Source organism: Oncorhynchus mykiss, chromosome 14 (genome assembly GCF_013265735.2).
Source record: "Oncorhynchus mykiss isolate Arlee chromosome 14, USDA_OmykA_1.1, whole genome shotgun sequence".
NCBI lineage: Eukaryota > Metazoa > Chordata > Actinopteri > Salmoniformes > Salmonidae > Oncorhynchus > Oncorhynchus mykiss.
Window position 1 is genome coordinate 3,456,320 of NC_048578.1, and position 19,153 is coordinate 3,475,472.

At 44.2% G+C, this 19,153-nt stretch overlaps 1 protein-coding gene across 4 annotated transcripts; it reads left to right on the forward strand.

Moving 5' to 3' along the window:
* The first annotated feature begins 2 nt into the window (after positions 1-2).
* Positions 3-16,748, forward strand: fbxo38 (F-box protein 38). 4 transcript variants are annotated; one of them, XM_036942685.1, is made up of 21 exons: positions 3-430; positions 2,586-2,830; positions 3,186-3,331; positions 3,582-3,745; positions 3,967-4,132; positions 4,315-4,590; positions 6,170-6,263; positions 6,361-6,491; positions 7,113-7,283; positions 7,484-7,626; positions 9,144-9,354; positions 9,537-9,686; positions 9,900-10,100; positions 10,728-11,357; positions 11,511-11,611; positions 11,807-11,909; positions 12,064-12,230; positions 12,482-12,627; positions 13,149-13,252; positions 14,114-14,227; positions 14,637-16,748. In XM_036942685.1, the coding sequence occupies exons 2-21, from the start codon at positions 2,700-2,702 to the stop codon at positions 14,813-14,815; spliced, it is 3,528 nt and encodes a 1,175-aa protein (XP_036798580.1). In that variant the 5' UTR covers positions 3-430; positions 2,586-2,699; the 3' UTR covers positions 14,816-16,748. The 4 variants fall into 4 exon arrangements, with proteins under 4 accessions (XP_036798580.1, XP_021416485.2, XP_021416487.2 ...); XM_021560810.2 differs by having other exon boundaries at positions 3,186-3,319; positions 3,579-3,745; XM_021560812.2 differs by having other exon boundaries at positions 3,186-3,319.
* Positions 16,749-19,153: the final 2,405 nt, after the last annotated feature.

A 19,153-nucleotide genomic window follows, 5' to 3' on the forward strand; every position in this document is an offset into this window, starting at 1 on the left:
CTGAGCGCAGAAATCGAGGTACGCGTGTATGGCGGAAGTACGTCTCTGATCTGAGCGCAGATATCGAGGTGCGAGTTCATCTTTCATATGCTGTGTTTATCGGACCTCCTGGAGACAGACAGAGAGGCCCGGTCCAAGTCCTCAGACAAGGATTAGTTCAGATAGAACCACCGGATAACTAAAACTGTTTTTCAGTGCTTGCCACTGCCACAAAAGGCTTTAAGTTACTTCCACGGGTGTCGGGTGGGGATGTTGTTAGCCAGCTAGCTAGCTAGCCAGCCAGCTGTCTGAGTCAACCTGTATTGAGCGATTGAAAGCTTCGAAGAAGAGTCAACTTGCTTGCAAGCCAACTGACGAGAACCTGTATAGAACTTGGAAAGAATCAAATGTTCCTCAGCCCTCTCTTCGTGAATTCTCACTAGCCTGAAAGGTGAATGTTGCTTAGCAAAACATGCTACAAAGCTAGCTGGTAATAGCTAGTCATTGCTAACTGTTTGTGTTTTGGGGTGGCCCGTGCTTGTTAATTGTTACTTTGCGTTATTTATGTCCATTGTCTCACTTTTTAGTGGGTTTCGTTCGTTTGCTGGAGATGTATTTAGTCTTCTAAAATGCTGTCATGTAATAGGAAGCCTTGGTGGCTTTTTATGGCTTTCAGTTTATGCAGAAATACTGTAATGAACACAGTAGCTTGCTAGCTAGTTAAGTTAGCATTAGCTACCTGGCTATTGTGTTAATTGGTGTGTTAAGCAGCCTATAGAGCACCACAGTGGAGGTGTCATAATACCCATAAAACCTAGTAGTCCAACAGGGAAATGGTTCCAACCGTTTTTCCATCATTCATTTTTCCCATAGTTTTTTTTTTAGAAACACTTAAAATAAGGGCTGTGTTTCGTGTAGGCTTACCCTGGCATGACTTTTTGATAACCATGTAAATCTCTCTAGGACAAGGTGACTTTTGTCAGTATATCCTGCTCTATTTACTGATTCTAAAATGCTAATAAGCATCAAAGTAGACAAATGCAAAACTACAAATCCCTGCAAGCTCCTGCATGTCATCTCTAGTGGACACCTTTGCTACCAGGTATTGTGTCAATTTAAAACTTACACAAGACAGTTCACAGAATTGTCCATTTTAAATAAATGTAGCCCGTTTATTACATTTTGCTAACATTGGATTGTTAATGCAGAGATTCTTAACACCTTTGCCTCTGCAGTCTCGCCCAGAGACAAATGATATAATTTGTAGTTCTTTGTGATAGCCACATTAGCAGCTAATTAATTTAATTTAATAAGTCACTTTGTCCTAGAGATATTTACAGGGTTATCAAAACGTCATTCAATGTACATGAGAAACAGCACTTATTTTAAAGTTTTTCGAAAATCCCTTATGGGGGGAAGTGAATGGTGGAAAAAATGATTGACGCTATCTCCCTGTTTGACCTCTAGCTTTTATGGGTACATGACTCACACTGTGGTACTCTGTTGAATGAACTCAATAGTTAAGCTACTGATTGTCTGAACCAGAACCTGGCTTTACATGAGACGTTGAATATGGCGACTCTCCTTTAAGCCCATGAAGCAGCCATTCAACTAGCCAGATTGAATAACAACCTTACTTACTGGGCTTAATAAAGGAGAATCGCCATATGCAACATCTCCTGTAAGGCCAGATTCTGGTTCACTGATTGGCTAGTTGTATTGCTGTAGTGACGATCTCATTATGAAATTACAATAACTCTTCAATAGATGGCATGTGGCTAAGTGAAAAGCTTATTGTATGTGAGCTATATGTAGCTAGCATTTGACATGACAAATTTAGTATGAGCCAATTCCTGACAGATAGCTTGTCAGTCATGGGTCTCTATAGCCAACCTGGTCTCGGAGCATTTCGTATTATTCGGCACGTAAATCCAAGACACTCCATTTAGTATGATATGTTACATTTCGTATGGTGTGTATTAATTTTATGGATGTCCATCACCCATTTCGTTAGCTAGGCTAGGGTTTAGGGTTAAGTTTAGGAGTTAGGGGAAGGGTTAACTAACATGCAAAATAGCTAAAAAGTGGAAAGTAGTTGAACATTTGCTAAAGTTGTCCGTGATGATTTAAACTCACAAGCTTTGGCTTGCTAGTCTTCACATTATATGTCCATCCATCCACCCCGACCAACCATACCAAATGTAACACATCATACTAATTTGAGTGTCTCAGATTTACGTCTAGTCTATGAAACCAGGCTGCTATAGCCACCTAAACTTAACTCCATGATTTAAGATGGCAGTGACTAGTGTGGGTGGACTGTAGTTCCGATGTGAAATGTATTTTTTATCTTAAACTCCGTATTTCAGCATCCAAAGAATAGCCCGCGTTTATACAAACTTTTATGTGATGTCAGTTCTCCAGTCAGCCCACACTAGTCGCTGATCAACTCCATCATAAATCGTTGAGTCTGCAAACGTTGTCATATTTACTTATTACTATCTTTTTGTTCAAGTTATGCTTGGTGACTTAAGTATCTTTCACTTTTGGTCCACAAAGTACGGCATCTTTATCCCAGACTGAGGGGAAAAAATGTTCTCTTGCAGAAGTGTCATCAGTGAGAGTTTGCGTGTCCTTGTGTGCATGCCTGAATAACAGGGCCCGCGTGAGAGGGAGTGAGTTTGTTACCTTCTCTGGGTGAATATCTCACTGCCCTGGACATGATGGGCCCGAGGCGGAAGTCCACCAAGACACAGCTCGCCAGTGGGGGAGCTGCCAATCCTTACAGACTGGAGGAGCCCAAGGACTACATCAATGAACTCTCCCATGAGGTCCTCTGCCACATATTCCGGTCAGTGAGTGTCAAAGAACAGAATTCGATGGGGGTGTCCCCCAAAAGGCACCCCATTCCCTATATAGTGCACTCACTTTGACCAGGACCCCTATGGTCAAAAGTAGAGCACTATATAGGGAATACAGTGCGATTTGGGACATAAGCGTTATTTGATACTGTTCACCCTCTGACATGACAATGTGATGTCATCATTGGTCCTTGCTTGGACTGAAAATCTCAATGTGCTTTTACAAAATCTGATTATTTTACCATTTAACTTTTTATTTTTTTGACCCTCAAAGGTGATACTCTGCCACAATGACCAGGATAGGGTAGCTGTAAATATTTCCCGCCTTTATCCCCCTCCATGCAGGTATCTGCCCATGCAGGACATCATGTGTATGGAGTGCCTTTCTCGGAAGCTTCGGGAAGCGGTGACACTGTACCTGCGGGTGGTGAAGGTGGTGGACCTGTGTGCTAGCCGTTGGTGGGAGTACATGCCCTCAGGTAGGCAGAGAGGTACATGGCATGTTTGGAAAGTAGCAGGAGGATATTGATGATGCATATCATCCTTTAGGGTACAGAATAGTTGATAATTGATTTTGAAGCACTGTCAAACATAAATCTACCTTAAAGTCTAAAGCAGCTAAGATTGTAGGTAATATATACATACTCTGTGATATTGAATGATTGTGGGCTTACAAAAAAAGTGTCAATGCACTCTTCAGTTAACCCTCTGAAACTGTTTTGGCCTGGTGCCATGGAGCAGGATTCACAGACTGCAGTTTCCTCATGCTGCTGAAGAAGATGCCAGACCTGGAGCAGCTGTATGGGCTTCATCCCCGCTACCTGGAGCGCCGCAGAGTCCGGGGATACGAGGCCTTCAGTATCCCAGGAGTACTGGAGGCACTTCAGGCCTGCCCCAACCTGCTGGTGAGTCTGGGTCTAACAGACCGGGCAAGGAACAATTGTGACTGTCATGTTTTTCAATTCAGAAAATAGGTGAGGTGATCTTGAAAGCCTTTTTAGGTTGACATAAATATCTTTATATTGATGTGATCCATTTTGAGTTATACCATTGCTATGATACTGTATTACTCCTAAATATGTTTTGCTAGGTTTGTCTACACTAAGATGTCTTTGTCTATCTGCAGGGAGTGGAGACGTCTCATCTGGAGTTGGTGGAGGCAATCTGGAACTACATGCCTCAGGTCCACATCCTGGGGAAGTTCCGCAACCGCAACGGGGCGTTCCCCATTCCCCCTGAAAACAAGCTCACCATCCCAATCGCAGCCAAAATACAAACCCTGCATCTTGTCGGTGAGTGTATCAAGGACTAGGCATATATCTCCTAATCTGTTTAGGTCATGGCACCCTAGACTGGTAGCAGATCTGTGTAGGCTTTCGCCAACTCTGTTGTGCTCAATGGCATAATTAATAATTACCAGACTAACGACACTCACCAGTGTACTAACTCAATGTACTCCTCTCTTACGTCCCAGGGGTGAATGTGCCAGAGATCCCGTGCGTCTCCATGCTAAGACACCTGTACCTGAAGTGGGTTCGCCTCACCAAGCCCCAGCCCTTCAAAGACTTCCTGTGTGTCAGCCTGCGGACCTTTGTGATGAGGAACTGCGCTGGCCCCACCAACTCTCTGAAGTACGTGCCCCTGGTGACAGGCCTTGCCTCGGCCCGCAACCTGGAGCAGCTGGAGTTGGTCAGAGTGCCCTTCCTGGGGGGGCTCATCCAGCATGTGGTGGAGGACAGCTGGAGGTCAGGTAAGGAAGGATGGACCATCGTAATTATATTTAATTCAGTACATCTGGAGGTGTGTTGTGTGTCATGCTCAATAATGGGCCAGTTTCCCTGACCCAGATTAAGACTAGTCAGGACTAAAAACATGGTCAACAGGGAACCTTAATAGCAGGTATTTTTAGTCCAGCACTAGGCTAAATCTGTGTCTGGGAAACCAGTCCAATAAGTATCAGGGTGTCCACGGTTCCTTAACGTCTTACATTAACGTATCTGATTTTAAAGGGGCGGCAGGGTAGCCTAGTGGTTAGAGCATTGCCAAGTAACTGAAAGGTTGCAAGTTCAAATCCCTGAGCTGACAAGGTACAAATCTGTCTTTCTGCCCCTGAACAGGCAGTTAACCCACTGTTCCTAGGCATCATTGAAAATAAGAATTTGTTCTTAACTGACTAGTTAAATAAAGTTGTTTTTTTTTAAAGGGTAAAAAAGGCCCCGAGTCTTAAAATGTCTTAAATTCAGTTCTCAAAGGTCTTAAATGTGACCATGACTACAGTTTTTGCATTATATTGTGCCACTGCCTAATTGTTGCCACTGCGGCTAAATAAAAAAATTAAAAACATCAAATAATACTCAACGTGCACTTTCAAGATGTTAGTTATCCAACCGCATGTGTGGCTCTCTGTGTGTGCCAGTGCGATTCGTGCGGTTGCCAGAGGATAGAGCAAGGTAGATAGCTTATACAATTTGATAGACAACAGCACTAACTAGACCTGGGACAATAAACCGAAAATTACAGACACCGACATTGGCCTCCTCTTATCGACACAATTTGCTTTTGTCAGTGATTAGGCTATACAACGTCCCTGCAGATGTTTGTGTTCTAAAACCATTATTTCGTCAACAGTAATCTGCATTAACCTGCTTCCTGCAATGAAAGTATTTGCCCTGTTGCTGTTTCGCTGCTGGCTCGCACTCCTGCGCCTCCCTTTTGCACACGGAGTGAAGGGAAAGATGCATTTTGATAAGCGCAAGCATACTGACAGGCCAACCAATGGAAGTTTTTGTAGGACATTATACATTTACTGTTAGATCAATTCCATGGCTATCTAGCAACAATCATATTTAGAGTTAGCAATCTAGCTAATGTGTTTTGAGTTCCCACTTTCTCGTGTGGTACATGAAAGTGGCGTTGTTCTGACACTTTTAAAGACTAAAATTTGAAAGTAAAATGGGGCGACATCAGTTGGACGTCCCAAGGACCTATTAGACATGAGCAAGTAACATTACCAGGTTACTGTCAATAAAACAGCATTATTTAACTAACCTGGTCATGATAGAATCATGCTTCAGGCAACTGCCATCATCGGCTAACGTACAAACAGTAGCTAACTAGCTAGGTCACCCCTCAAAATAGGCACTGTGTTTTGATTTCCCAAACATAGTTTAGGCCAATATGCAAAAATATAAATGAACATGCAGGCAAATGAATCTCTAGAGCCAAAAATATATTGGATTATTCTGGATCCTTTTTTTACATGTTGCACATCAAAATGCATTCCATGAACATGCTAGATGAAATGGCTATACCTACCCTTTGTGCCCCAGGTGGATTTCGCAATTTGCACACTATTGTATTTGGTGCCTGTAAGAATGCACTTGAAGTTGACCTGGGCTACCTCATCATCACTGCTGCACGCAGGTAAGCAAAGAACTCACTAATTGAGTTAAGCAAATGGATAAACGTGATGAATAGTGAGATTTAGCTAGTGCTTTATTTTTTTTATTTGTGTATCTAGATTACATGAAGTTCGAATCCAGCCTTCCCTAACCAAAGACGGGGTGTTCTCTGCACTGAAGATGGCTGAGCTGGAATTTCCCCAGTTTGAGACTTTGCACCTTGGATACGTCGATGAGTTCCTATTGCAGTGTGAGTCAGTTAAGGCCTAAGTTGTTATCTAAAACTTAGAATATTTTATAGTTCTATACACTGTGGCCAGTGTATTAGGTACACCACCCCGTTCACGAAAATGGTTCGCTCCTACAGACAGTGAGTCATGTGGCCATGGCTTGCTATATAATGCAGGCATCGGTATTCAGTTACTGTTCGATTAAACGTTAGGAAGTGCAAAACGCTCTGCGGAGTGGTCACTAGCTGGTATGGCAGCAAATTCTTAATCAGATTTTTTTTAAAAACCTAACCATAACCACATTGCTAACCCTAATGCCTAACCTTAAATTAAGACCAAAAAGCAACATTTTTTTTTCTCGACCTTTTCAGGTATAGTCAATTTTGACTTTGAGATTGCCCATCTTGCGGAAACCTGCCTACAAAACACATTGTCTATGGGCAAAGGATATGAATACCACCCCTTACACTTTCCTACTTTCCTCCCCTTTACTACTGTACCCCATAATCTACTTTCAAATAAACAATATGTAGCTAAGTAGGACGATGCTCCATAAAAATAAAAAGTCTAGCCTTTTAACTGTAGGTTATGGTTATGCTATTATATAAAATGCATTGATTGTAATGTATTTTCTTGGTTAGGTAAAATGAGCCACTCTGAGCTAGTGAAGTATGGCCTGGCTGACGTCATTGAAAACCCAGGTATCATCACAGACATCGGGATGAAGGCTGTCAACGAGGTGTTCTCCTCCATCAAGTATCTGGTCATATACAACTGCCCCCACCTCCACAACCCACACAAGTGGATTACAGGTAATGGACCAAATCATCTGTTTGTGGTTTTTAGGGTCTTTTATTTTTTAAACATTTTTTAATACCTTGCCTGAAGCAGTATGCATTCTTAGCTTTGATGAAACCGATCATTTTATGGGTTTTTACTTAAATGACTAGGGCAGGCTCATGAACATTGAAAGCTTAGAGGACACTGAGAACTGTGTCTGTGTTGTCATCAGACCACTCGCGGTGGAGTCGCTTGGTGGACCTGACTCTGGTGCGTTGCCATGCCATCAAGCTGGAGTCGTTCAGCCAGTTCATTGAACTGCTTCCCAGCCTGGAGTTCATCTCCCTGGACCAGATGTTCAGAGAGCCACCCAAGGTAAGTCCACTGCACTGGGCCCCCCTCATGACAGCGGAGAGAAAATGTTGACATTTTTGAGTTTTGTGCAATTTTGCCATGGGTTGGAGAGGAAAATAAGCCGTTTAACAGCTAATTTACTGGAATTCTATACATTTTGCCATAGGGTGTAGATAAATGTTTGTAGTTTTTAATATATCTATGTGAGACTGATTAACAAAATCAATGGGGACCCCTGGCCAGTAATTCGACCATGATAACAAGTTTAGATAACTAATTTAATAATCTAAAAAATGTTAGCTGACATGGGCTAAGTGACTGACCTAACAAGAAAACTGCTGATGCAAAACAACATTTCGAAATCTACTACACAAGGTGCAACTTTTTTTTCATACGGGTGTTTGAAATCAAACCCCACTATCCTGGTTTTGCAAGCCATGCGCTACCAAAAGAGCTATAGACTAGAGGACCAGATATAGAATATTAACCACCTTGGAAGTGATCTAACAACACAGGGATTGTGACTGAATATGAAGTTCTATGCTTAGTCCAGACTGGACAAAAATGTTAACACCTCATAGGTCAGGGTTCCCCTAAACATTATTTATTTTAATTGTATTGTTGGTCATGAAAGACATTAAGAACACCAGCAAATCAGCTCCATGTGAATTTAATTTTGAAAATGTTGTATTCCCATGCATAATAAAAGCGATATACACAGTGTACTAAATATTAGGAACACTTGCTCTTTCCATGACTGACTATCCAAGTGAAAGCTATGATCCCTTATTAATGTGACTTGTAAATCCACTTCAATTGGTGTAGATGAAGGGGAGGTGACCGGTTAACGAGGCCTTTATACACAATCCATGTCTCAATTGTCTGTGTGCCATTCAGAGGGTGAATGGGCAAGACAAAATATTTAAGTGCCTTTGAATGAGGTATGGTAGTAGGTGCCAGGCACACCGGTTTGAGTGTGTCAAGCACTGCATCGCGGCTGGGTTTGTCATGCTCAACAGTTTCCCGTGTGTATCAAGAATGGTCCACCACCCCCAAAAAAAATCCAGCCAACTTGACACAACTGTGGGAAGCATCGGAGTCAACATGGGCCAGCATCCCTGTGAAACGCTTTTGACACCTTGTAGAATTGAGGCTTTTTTTCAGGGCAAAAGGGGATGCAACTCAATATTAGGATGGTGTTTGTAATGTTTGGTATACTCGATGTATGTGATAGTTTATACAAATGTAAACAAGGTTTGAAATTCTTATGTTTTAGGAAATATCTGTTTGGGCTTCTTGTGGTCAATTTGCAGTCTACAAATGATTTGTAATTATGTTCTGGCCCCCTGACCATCTGCTCAATAAATAATCGGTCATGATGGTCTTTGATCTTTTTTTGTATTTATTAAGTATCCCCATTACTACACTTCCTGGGGTCCAGCAACATTAAGGCAGTTACATAAAATGCTAAATATTACATGACATTCCATAACACTTTACCCAATACATTTAGTGTGTTCCCTCTGTTTCTCCCTCAGGGCTGTGCCCGTGTGGGTCTGAGTGCTGGCACTGGGATAGGAGTCTCCTCTGCCCTGGTCAGCAACCAGAACTCTAACAATGACAATGACAATAACAACAACAACAACCACCAGAACAACAACAACAACGATGCACCCAACATCCCACCGCACAACAATGACAACGAGGAGGGTGCAGCTGTCGTGCCTCAACCACAACACAGGGCCGAGGGTACCCTGCTGCTCGCATTGTTACAACATTACTACTTGACAGTGTTATAACATTGCTACATTTTTGTTAAAGTTGTAATGACATCGTCAACATGGCTTGTATTGCTGACATGGGGGATCTTAGCTGTGTAATGTACCGCTAGTGTACAAACTCATGACCTTACTTCTTTTCCTCTCCTCCAGAGCTTCCTGAGGTGAACGGGATGTTGCAGGATGAGAACATCGAGGCTGAGGCCGTGGTCCAGGCCTGGCCTGCAGATGAGATGGAACCCCCTGGTCCCAGTCAGCCTGCTGCCAACCCTCGGCCAGACAACGCAGACGAGGAGCAAGCAGGTCTGGACAGAACTAACTCCACTACAGTGGCACATATTTCAGCGAGTTTACATGAGAACGGACTTCTCGTTTTATTTGTTTTTCTCTCCACTATTTTCTCTCTTTCTCATCTCCTCAGTCAGAGATAAACAGACCATCTTACTCCCCGCTCTTTTTTCTTCTTCTGTGTTTCTCCACCGCACCCTATTTCCCCCCCCCCCCCCACGCGCTTAGGTCCCAGTGGTGTTCAGTGTGTGGTGAAGAAACCGCCAGTGGTGATTTTCGACTCGGACAGTGAGGATGAGGAGGGCCCTGCCAGAACCCAGGCTCCAGGCCAGCCCCAGCAGCAGCAGCAGCAACTGACCACTTATCCTCCTGAACCACCGCAGCCCACTGGCAAGACTGCCACTGCTGAGGAGGCAGCCACACACATTAGTGAGTCTCTCAAATGTAGAGATGGGCACGGTTATTCAAAATATCTGAACTGTTTTAACTTGTGAGTTTTCGATTTTAGGTTTGTTAATATAGGCCTAAAAAATAATAATGTAAAAGTTCTCCGTTAAATATTATATTTTCCCCTCTTCAATTAGCGATGACAAGCGCACCTAAGGGAGGTTTCACGAGACATGGCACAGATCAATGCAAAACACTTACCAGAAAACTGTCTTGAAACAGAATCTGTTCTATCATGGCGAGCATCAGACTTCTCTTTCACTGTTGTTTTTAGCTAAAAATACAGGAGAATAGCAGCCCGCCCGCTGTTGTGGTGTCTCTTTCCTCTGCAATTGCGCCATTCTGATTCATCAAGCAATTGTTTTATTTGGATTATCTGGATATTCAAAAGAATTTCAGGATATTATTTGAATGGTGAAATCATTTCAAATGCTCATCCCTACTCCTCACATCAAAAATAAGCTCTTTCAATTATGATAGATTGTAAGAGATCATAAGAACCTGGTTGCTGACGATGAAAAGTAACTTTCTATCCTTGCCATAAAACTCAAAATGGCTTATATTTACATTTTATTATTGTGAGTTCTGTGCTGTGTTTGTGTGTTGCAGATAAAGGGAAGACGCCCCTGCGTCGACGAGGGCCACCCCTGCAGGAGCCCAGCTGTGAAAAGGGTTGCCAGGTTACCAGTGAGCAGATCAAAGCTGACATGAAGGCTGCAACTGAGGTCCCTGACAAAGACAAGAACTCCAAGGAGCCTCCTGCAGGGACAGGGGCTGCTGGGGGGGCAGGCTGTACCACGGGGGGCTGTGTCTGCTCTGTCCACTGGAGAGAAGACTCCGCTAACCAGGAGGAACAGTCCAGAGCCCGGGCAGGGGACGAGGGTACAGTCCGGACTCGCTGCACCTGCAGTAGGGCTCGCCCCATCCCAGAGGGAAGGACTCGAAGTTTGCCCAACCACCCAGCCTCTGGAGGGGCAGGAGGAGGGGACAGGACCCCAGAGAGGAGGCAGGATCTGGGGGAGGGAGCAGGCGCAGAGGGGCTGGAGGCCAGGGACCCAGCTGAAGAGAGCCTGGCGAGGGGCGTGCCTGAGGGGCACCGTGGTGAGAGGATGTTGGGTCAGAGCTCCAGGGAGGCCAGCGTAGAGCCCCAGCCCAGAGGGTTAAGAGATGGCTTCCCCAGGCGACCTGTCACCCGCGCCCGCAGCAGACTGTCATCTGTACCTCTGGTGTCTGAGTCAGGTTAGACAGGGGATAAGCAGTCCCTCTGTAATAGCATGAAACGTATTGTGAGGCTGATCATTTGAAATGTAGGCCATATTGTCAAGGCTTTGATAGTGTAGGAAAGCCTGTGAAAAATGAGTTTCTCATAGTTCCTATTGTTTTGTCATGCAGAGTTGTCCAACTCCAAGCCTCGGGTCACTGTAAAGAGGAAACGCACAGCAGACAAGTCCACCAGCACCAGCGACCCGGTCACTGAGGATGACCATGTACAGGTAGGACCACTACACATACTAGGAAGAGACCCACTGTTCCTGAGCAAAGCGGCACAGAAATAGATTGGACACCTTATTACCAGTACATAGGAAATAGGCCAGGTTGCCATTTTGGAACGAAGCCATATATGGTAAAATTAATGAATCTATATTAAATGCAGCGTCCTTCCTTTGCTTATCCCTATTGCCGTTCAGGTGCTGACGCTGAAGTCCAAAAACCTAGTGGGAATCACCCTTACAAACTGTGGCATCACTGACCTGGTGCTGAAGGACTGCCCTAAGATGATGTTTGTTCATGGTAGGTTTCCCTTCTATATTCTCCCTCGATATATGATCAAGGCTTGATAATGAACATAATTAGTGGGCCGTTCTGTCATACGAAGGCTAAATCCCAAATCGCCCCATTTGGCCATTTTAAATGGCTCTCTGCCGTCCCCTCTGTGTCCCTCCAGCCACGCGCTGCAGAGTGCTGAAGCACCTGAAGGTGGAGAGTGCCCCCATAGTGAACCGCTTTGACTACGCCCAGTGTAAGAAGCTGGACATGGAGCAGGTCCTGGATCAGATCCTCCGCATGCCCCCGGAGAGAAACCGCATCATCTACATGCGCCCCATGCAGCAGGTCAGTCAGAACCACAGATGATATGGCTTCCACAGGAAATGTGTGCATGATTTCTGACTAAATCCTAGCAGAAGTATCCCCAGTTTAAATTGTAAAACATTACCTTTATTTAAGAACAAATTCTTATTTTCAATGATTGCCTTGTGCAGAAGGACAGATTGTCAGCTCAGGGATTCGATCTTGCAACCTTTACGTTCAACGCTCTAACCACTAGGCCGATATGGTTTGTAAACCTTGTGACCTTGTCCTAGATTGACTCTCTGGCCCTGGAGAGGAAGCTGTTCCGTGGGCCGTACCCCTACCACATCGCCATCATCCACGAGTTCAGCAACCCTCCTAATGTCAGGAACAAGGTCAGAGTACGCAGCTGGATGGACACCATCGCCAACATCAGCCAGTGAGTCATAGATATTGCTTGATAATACCTTTTTTTTTATTTTTTATCCCTCCCTCTCTCTCTGTTTATGGATTTGGTTAGATGTTTCAATTTCCAATAGTTTTTCTTATCTTTATTTAACTAGGCAAGTCAGTTAAGAACAAATTCTTATTTTCAATGACAGCCTAGGAACAGTGGGTTAACTGCCTGTTCAGGGGCAGTGACAGATTTGTACCTTGTCAGCTCGGGGGTTTGAACTTGCAACCTTCCGGTTACTAGTCCAACGCTCTAACCACTAGGCTACCCTGCCGCCCCAATAATATTATAGTATAATATTTAGTGGGTTGCTGCCAGTCTGTTTCCTCCAATAAGATGGCCCGGTGTCATTCTCACTACCGCCAGCAGGTGGCGCTGTTGATTCTCTCCTGACCCTATTCAGCCATCCTGTACTAGACTGTTGGGCTGGTGATCAAGGACCAATGCCAATTTCCTTCCTTCATCTAAAAACACAACATGAATAACCACTTTCATTTAATCAACAGGGAACTCATCAAGTACGAGTTCTTCCCCGAAGCTACGCGGACGGAAGAGGATATCAAGAAGTATCCCAGCTACCCCTGGGGCCGAGACATATACACCTTGGAGGGTGAGATGAAGTGCTGTCTAAAACCCTTTGAGACTGGGTCTCGGTATCTTCACAGCAAAGCTACATCCTTCTCTAGTCACTCTATTCTACATCATCTCTATTAATAAACCATGTGAATAGTGCTGGTCTACTGGGATCTCTACAGTCCAATTAAGGCCAGCTGTGGAGTCATACACTAAATGATTCTTCACTTGGTCGTGAGGATTCTCGATACCACCCTGTCTCGCTAAAACAAGGATGTGATAAGATAGCTAGAACGAGCTGATGGCTCAAAGCAGCCTCATAAAAGTTTTCAGTCAGACGTTCACGCTTGCAAGTAAACGCATGCTAGTAGTAGTCATCGCTCCTGCTCGAGAGTACACATTCTGGGTGATGCGATACGTCATCTCACTGGCTGCTCCTCTGGAGAGCTTTTTTTGGCTGTTGCTGATCGCCGTTTTCAAATCTTGTCATTGCATATCTACCACTACTAGAGCGTTGCAGATTTTGTGCCGATAAAATCAAACATGTTTGAAAATACCGGGACGTCTGGGACTGCTCGAAGACTGGATCGATCGGTAGCCCTCAAATTGCGTCTCCGGCCCACTCACATTAAACGTGCATCGGCCCCGAGTAGACAACAACATGGGGATTTTTGTCTCCGATGTCAAACTTGTCTGGGACCGCTAAATCGGGGCCAAAATCGCGTAGCGTACACCCGGTTCTAGTGTTTTTCCATGCTTCATTCATTGGCCCCCTCTGGCTTTCATGATTCAAGACCTACATTGTGTTCACTTTACCCTTGCAATTTTGGGGTGGTAGCTACTCTGCCCTGTCTGATGTAGCTTGTCTCGTGTGTGTGTGTGTGCATACTCTCTGTAGGACTGGTAGATGAAGCGCCCTACTCCATGATCACAGACTTCCCCTGGCTCCGTACCCTACGGACAGCTGATCCCAACAGCTACGCACGCTATGACTTTGAGGATGATGAGAGCAGTGAGTTGACCGTCTCCCCTGTCCAGTTGTCACCATCTTTACCTACCTGCTATACACATGTGCTCAACCTGGAGACCGTGACTAGCAAACCTGCTCCCAAATTTCTAGGATCATTGTCAGTTGTGTTATATGTGAACTGTGATCTGTCTCTTGAGGCATTCAAATGAATAGAATGGAACGCACCTTTTAGGGCCTACTTCCCTGATAGGTACCTTCTCGGTAGCACTCTTGAGTCTGCTTGTCAATCATAAGGTGCTAGCCACATTCAATGATGCCATAATGGGTGGACTGGCAGCTGTTTTGAGTGTACCCATGAGTTTACCAGTCAAATTGCCATGATGAAAGGTTTCTAGCCCGTTCTACTCATTTGCTATGGTACCAACCATCCTCTCCCGTGTCTCTCCTGCAGCCACCATCTACGCCCCGCGGAGGAAGGGCCAGCTCTCGGCAGACATCTGCATGGAGACCATCGGTGAGGAGATCTCGGAGCGGCGCCAGACGCGGCATGGGGTCTTCCAGCGTGTGGTGGTGGTCTTCATCCACTACTGTGACGTACGGGGCGAACCTGTGGACGATGACTACATCTAGTGCCTCCTGTTTTGTCCTGGACTGGGGGAGAGACCTGAGAGGGAGGGGAGGAGGTCTTGAGTGGAGACCCAGCACCCTGGTGTCTACCTGCCAGGCTCCTACTGTGAGCATTGCACCCACCCACCCAATGTTGAGAACCAGTGCTTGACAGATTTTTCAATGGAGCTCCAGGGAGGGGGCACTGGAGTGTCTGTCTCAAGTTGCCTTGTTTTGTATTTTCTGACCTTACATGAAGGGAGAGCGAGAGGCTGCTCAGTGGGTTGGTTGTCTTCTCACAGCCATTGTTTAGGGTTTTTCTCAGTGGGGGAATGACAGCTCCTTGACCTTAGAGGAGTTAAAGCTCTGCTCTTGCCTGCCATTCGTACTCATAGATACGCTATGTTGATCTTTCCATGCACTACCTCGCCGTATAGGTGATGTTGAAACTATGTGTGGGGACCGGCGTATATGTTAAAGCACCCAGGGAAGTGTGTATGCCTATGTTATTGTATAAATCTGAGATCTGCACCGAGAGAGAACCACGTACCTGAGCTTGGAGAATTGAAAGGGCAGTGCTTAGTATTCTGTTTTCACCAAGATGTTATTTTTCTTGAGGGTTTGAATTCCCTTTTTGTGTTTTGGCAAGATTTCCACTGGAATGGACGAATATCAGTTTTCGGGAGTTTGGTGTTTTCACCTACCTCTGGTGCTGACAAAGACACAAGCTTTAGAGAAGCACCCTCAAGCTAGATGCTAGAAGTGCCCTTAGATTTGTTTGTATAAAAAAAAAACTTGTTTTCCCAATAGTTTTTTGGCTAATTTATTTATGCTTTGTTTTCATTTGTATTTTCTATGTTTTAGTCCTTCACCTCTGTTCCTGAGGTCTGTTGTTGTTGGGGGTGGGTAGGTTCATTAGGTGTGCATTATGACTGGTCTGTCTTGCGGAGTTCTGTTTACCTCACGACTTGGTAAAACAAGAGCGAGAGAACTGCGGCGGTATCAAAATAAATTTTGTTACCAATTAATTCCCCCCGCCAATTCTCCTGTAAGCTGTTCCTAAAGAAAAGGGGGGAAAAAAGAAATGGCATTCATTGTTAAGCATCTTTCATGCTTACAAATAATTTAAGAATTCTCCCCGCCTCTAATTGAACCCACATTTCTAGAGACTTCAAGAATGGCACTGGCTGGTTGTTTTTGAGGGTCGTAAAAGCATGTCTCATTCATCTCTAGATGACTGCAAGCATGCAGACCGTATCCAAACAAGATGACCTTCAACACATGAGCACCACAGTGTGTCTTATGTGGTATAATAATACTTCTCTTTAGGAAGCACAACAAAGTTTTGTTCATGTATGTGCATCGCACTGGAACACAGAAGGAAGTAGGAGAAAGAAAGAAAGAACAGTACAGGAATGTACCATATGTTCTGAAGCTTCTTTTCTAGGTCTCTGGATTAGTGAAAAAGACACTTCGATGTTCCCTAGTCTCTCCTACCCTTTGGATGTTTGAGTTTCACACAGGCTCTTCGGCAGGAAGTCAGATGGTGTATGCAAACAAACACGCATTTTGTCTTAACTACGCACGCAATGCTGAATCTGTTAACTGTGAAAGAACCCAGTGTTCCTGTTAGTCGAGGAAATACATTTTTGAAGGGCACTTTAAGAGTCGGATAAAAAAAAATAAAAAAAAGCCTTTTAAAGTGTGATAACCCCCTTCTTGCTGCTCTACTTTTTTCTCTTGTCTGGGTGACTCCTTCCACCCTCTTCCAAAGCCAGGCTACTAATGCTTGTGAAGTTAATCTAGAAACACGCTAAGCTCTGCAGAAAACCTGTGTACAAAAACCCATGTACAGATGTGCTGTATTTAATGGATCTTCCAAGATTTGTTTTATATGTTTATATAAAAAAAACTATTTCACATAATAAAAAGGGAGAACTGAATCAAGTGGAGCACCGCTGTCAGTGTGTGTGTCATGCTTTGTCTGGCAGTGATGTCATATGCAGGTGTGAACATCTCTTTTTTTTAGTGTGTGGGGTGCACAGAGAATGGACTGAAGCCTCTTTATTTTATTTCGACTGACAAGTTCACTAAGTTGTGAGATCTAAAAAGAGACTATATATTCTGAGTGTGCCTCCCAAATGGCACCCTGATCCCTATATAGTGCCCTGTTTAAAAGTAGTTACGGTGTTTTTCATTAAGAGGCCTAAAACACCTGGTTTTGCAGAGATGAGCAGGTGTCATCCAAGTGGAGTTAGATTGCCAGCTTTTCAATTCGAAAGTGTAAATGCTGCCCTACATCTGGATAATCCATTTCCTTGCTGCAGTAAAAAGACATCTAGTTTTTAAGTGGACTCCAAGGCAAGTACTGTAAGAAAGGTTGTGCGGCTGGTCTGGAGTAAGTCTTTGTCACACTATTTATATGTTCTGACACAGAATAGGTGTGTAATGTTCTAGGCCAGTTGTCCCCTTTTCCCTTGTCTAAGCAGGAAGCGGAGAAGATTTGTGGAGATGTGTAATAATCTACTCTGGTTCCTGTGGAGGGGATGTTGGACCTGCAGCATGTCTGTGTGACAGAGCTTTGGCCAAATCACCTCCATATACCATTCCCAAAAAGAGCTAGGATTTGTTAATCATCTTTCAATTTAGCAAAATGTTTAAGAATGTTGTACACTGAAATAGTAACAACCTAACGTAAAAAAAAGTACTGCTGTGTAATTGAAGATGTATTAAGTCTGGTACAGCAACATGTTCAACAGAACACCTCACACACACTCCTTTAATTGTGCCCAGATGGCATATTAAATACTTTAGGGGGGTAGGCCTGGCATATAGAAAACAAGGTGAAGTATGTCCCTGAGCAGGATCTGGTGCCCACACCCACCTTCCTAATTACCAAGCCTCACATCCTGACTCTTTCCTGTTGATGTGTCCAAAGCTGCCTGTGTCTGTGGAAAACGACGATCCACACACATGTATACCATGTATGCATCCCAAATGGCACCCGATTCCCTGTAAGTACTCCACTATGAAGGGAATAGGTCACCATTTGGGACGCGTACATCTTGCAAGACCCTTTCTGAATCTGCCTCCTCAACCCTAGGCTATTAGTGTTATCTATGCTAGCGCTCAGCTCCATGATTCATATCTTAATTTCCACCCGAACAAATGATTGTTTTATAATTGACCCCTGTTGTGAAATGTCTCCTCACTTTGTTCATGATGTATAAACATAATTTCCTATTGTTGATACTTTTCAGACGTAGACACAGCAGAGTGTAGACGCTAGATATTTTCGGGCTTTTCAAAGAAATATGACCAAAACAGGCAAGCTATGTCGGAGGCAAGGCTATATTTAATTTGAATGGCTAACAGGCTCACTATCTGTGTGATGTGTAGATAGTTGAAAGAGGGGTGACTCAAACCAGTAGAGTGATGAAGGTGCCCTGGCCATTCCAGGGTCCATGACTGTCGTTTCCTGGCTGAGACCCTGTTGTCTTTCTGCTGAATCCCAGTCCTGTTCATTATTATTGCTCCCTGTTTGTGTTTTTACTCCCTTTTTCTCTCCCTACATTCTTCAGTTGTAATTGGTCTGACTGGTTGAAGGAAATGATGCAATTCTCCTTTCTCCATTTATTTTATCTTTGGAACACACTGGTAGTTGTGCAAGACAGCTGAAGCGCTAGGCTGGTAAGAGAGCTAATTCAGAGAAAGGCAAATGAACAAGGGCCGTCAGTATTGATTTTGAAAACCACTTCCTTATATAGTCCTGCCATCTCTTTGTTCCAGCAGCAGTGAAGACTCAAGACTCCCAAATTGAAGGACCCGTTTGGTTCCATAAATGCAACGGGTAAGGAATAGTTACTAAGTTCACAACCACCCGTACCCCCACCCACCTTCCCATTACTTGTCTCACTCATACATCCAGAGTTCAGACTGTCAGCCAAACAGGATCTGTGCCTTTCTCCTCTCCATCTTCTGTTGCTGCTATATCCTGCTGCCTGGGCTGTATGGTTTCTGTCATCCCTCCCCCAGGCAGGCAGACGGTGCGCGGAGTGGATCCTGTTGTGGTAGAAACTTATTCTGGCATGACAGGCCAAAGTTATATCTTTAGCACATTGGCTCACCTCCCTACTCAGGACATAAAGGTAGAGGATTAGGATATATAGCTATATTTCTTTGAATGTAGAGACACAAATCTGCCTCTTGTCAAGCCATACTATAGTAACCAAGGTCATTCAAGTGTATTTCTCCCATTACCCAAACCCTTTGTGTTTTTAAGATCACTTCTCTGTTGAAATGACTCAATCCTTCCAATAACAGCATACTGTTATTGCGTCTAGAGAGGGTTGGTTGGTGACA

What these genes read in the sequence shown, in the direction of transcription:
- fbxo38 (XM_036942685.1), top strand. Translation starts at nt 2,700, where the DNA reads ATGATGGGCCCGAGGCGGAAGTCCACCAAGACACAGCTCGCCAGTGGG. An exon ending in TGTTCAGAGAGCCACCCAAG is followed by an intron (nt 7,627 to 9,143) that starts GTAAGTCCACTG and finishes TTTCTCCCTCAG; the next exon opens with GGCTGTGCCCGTGTGGGTCT. An exon ending in TAAGATGATGTTTGTTCATG is followed by an intron (nt 11,910 to 12,063) that starts GTAGGTTTCCCT and finishes GTGTCCCTCCAG; the next exon opens with CCACGCGCTGCAGAGTGCTG.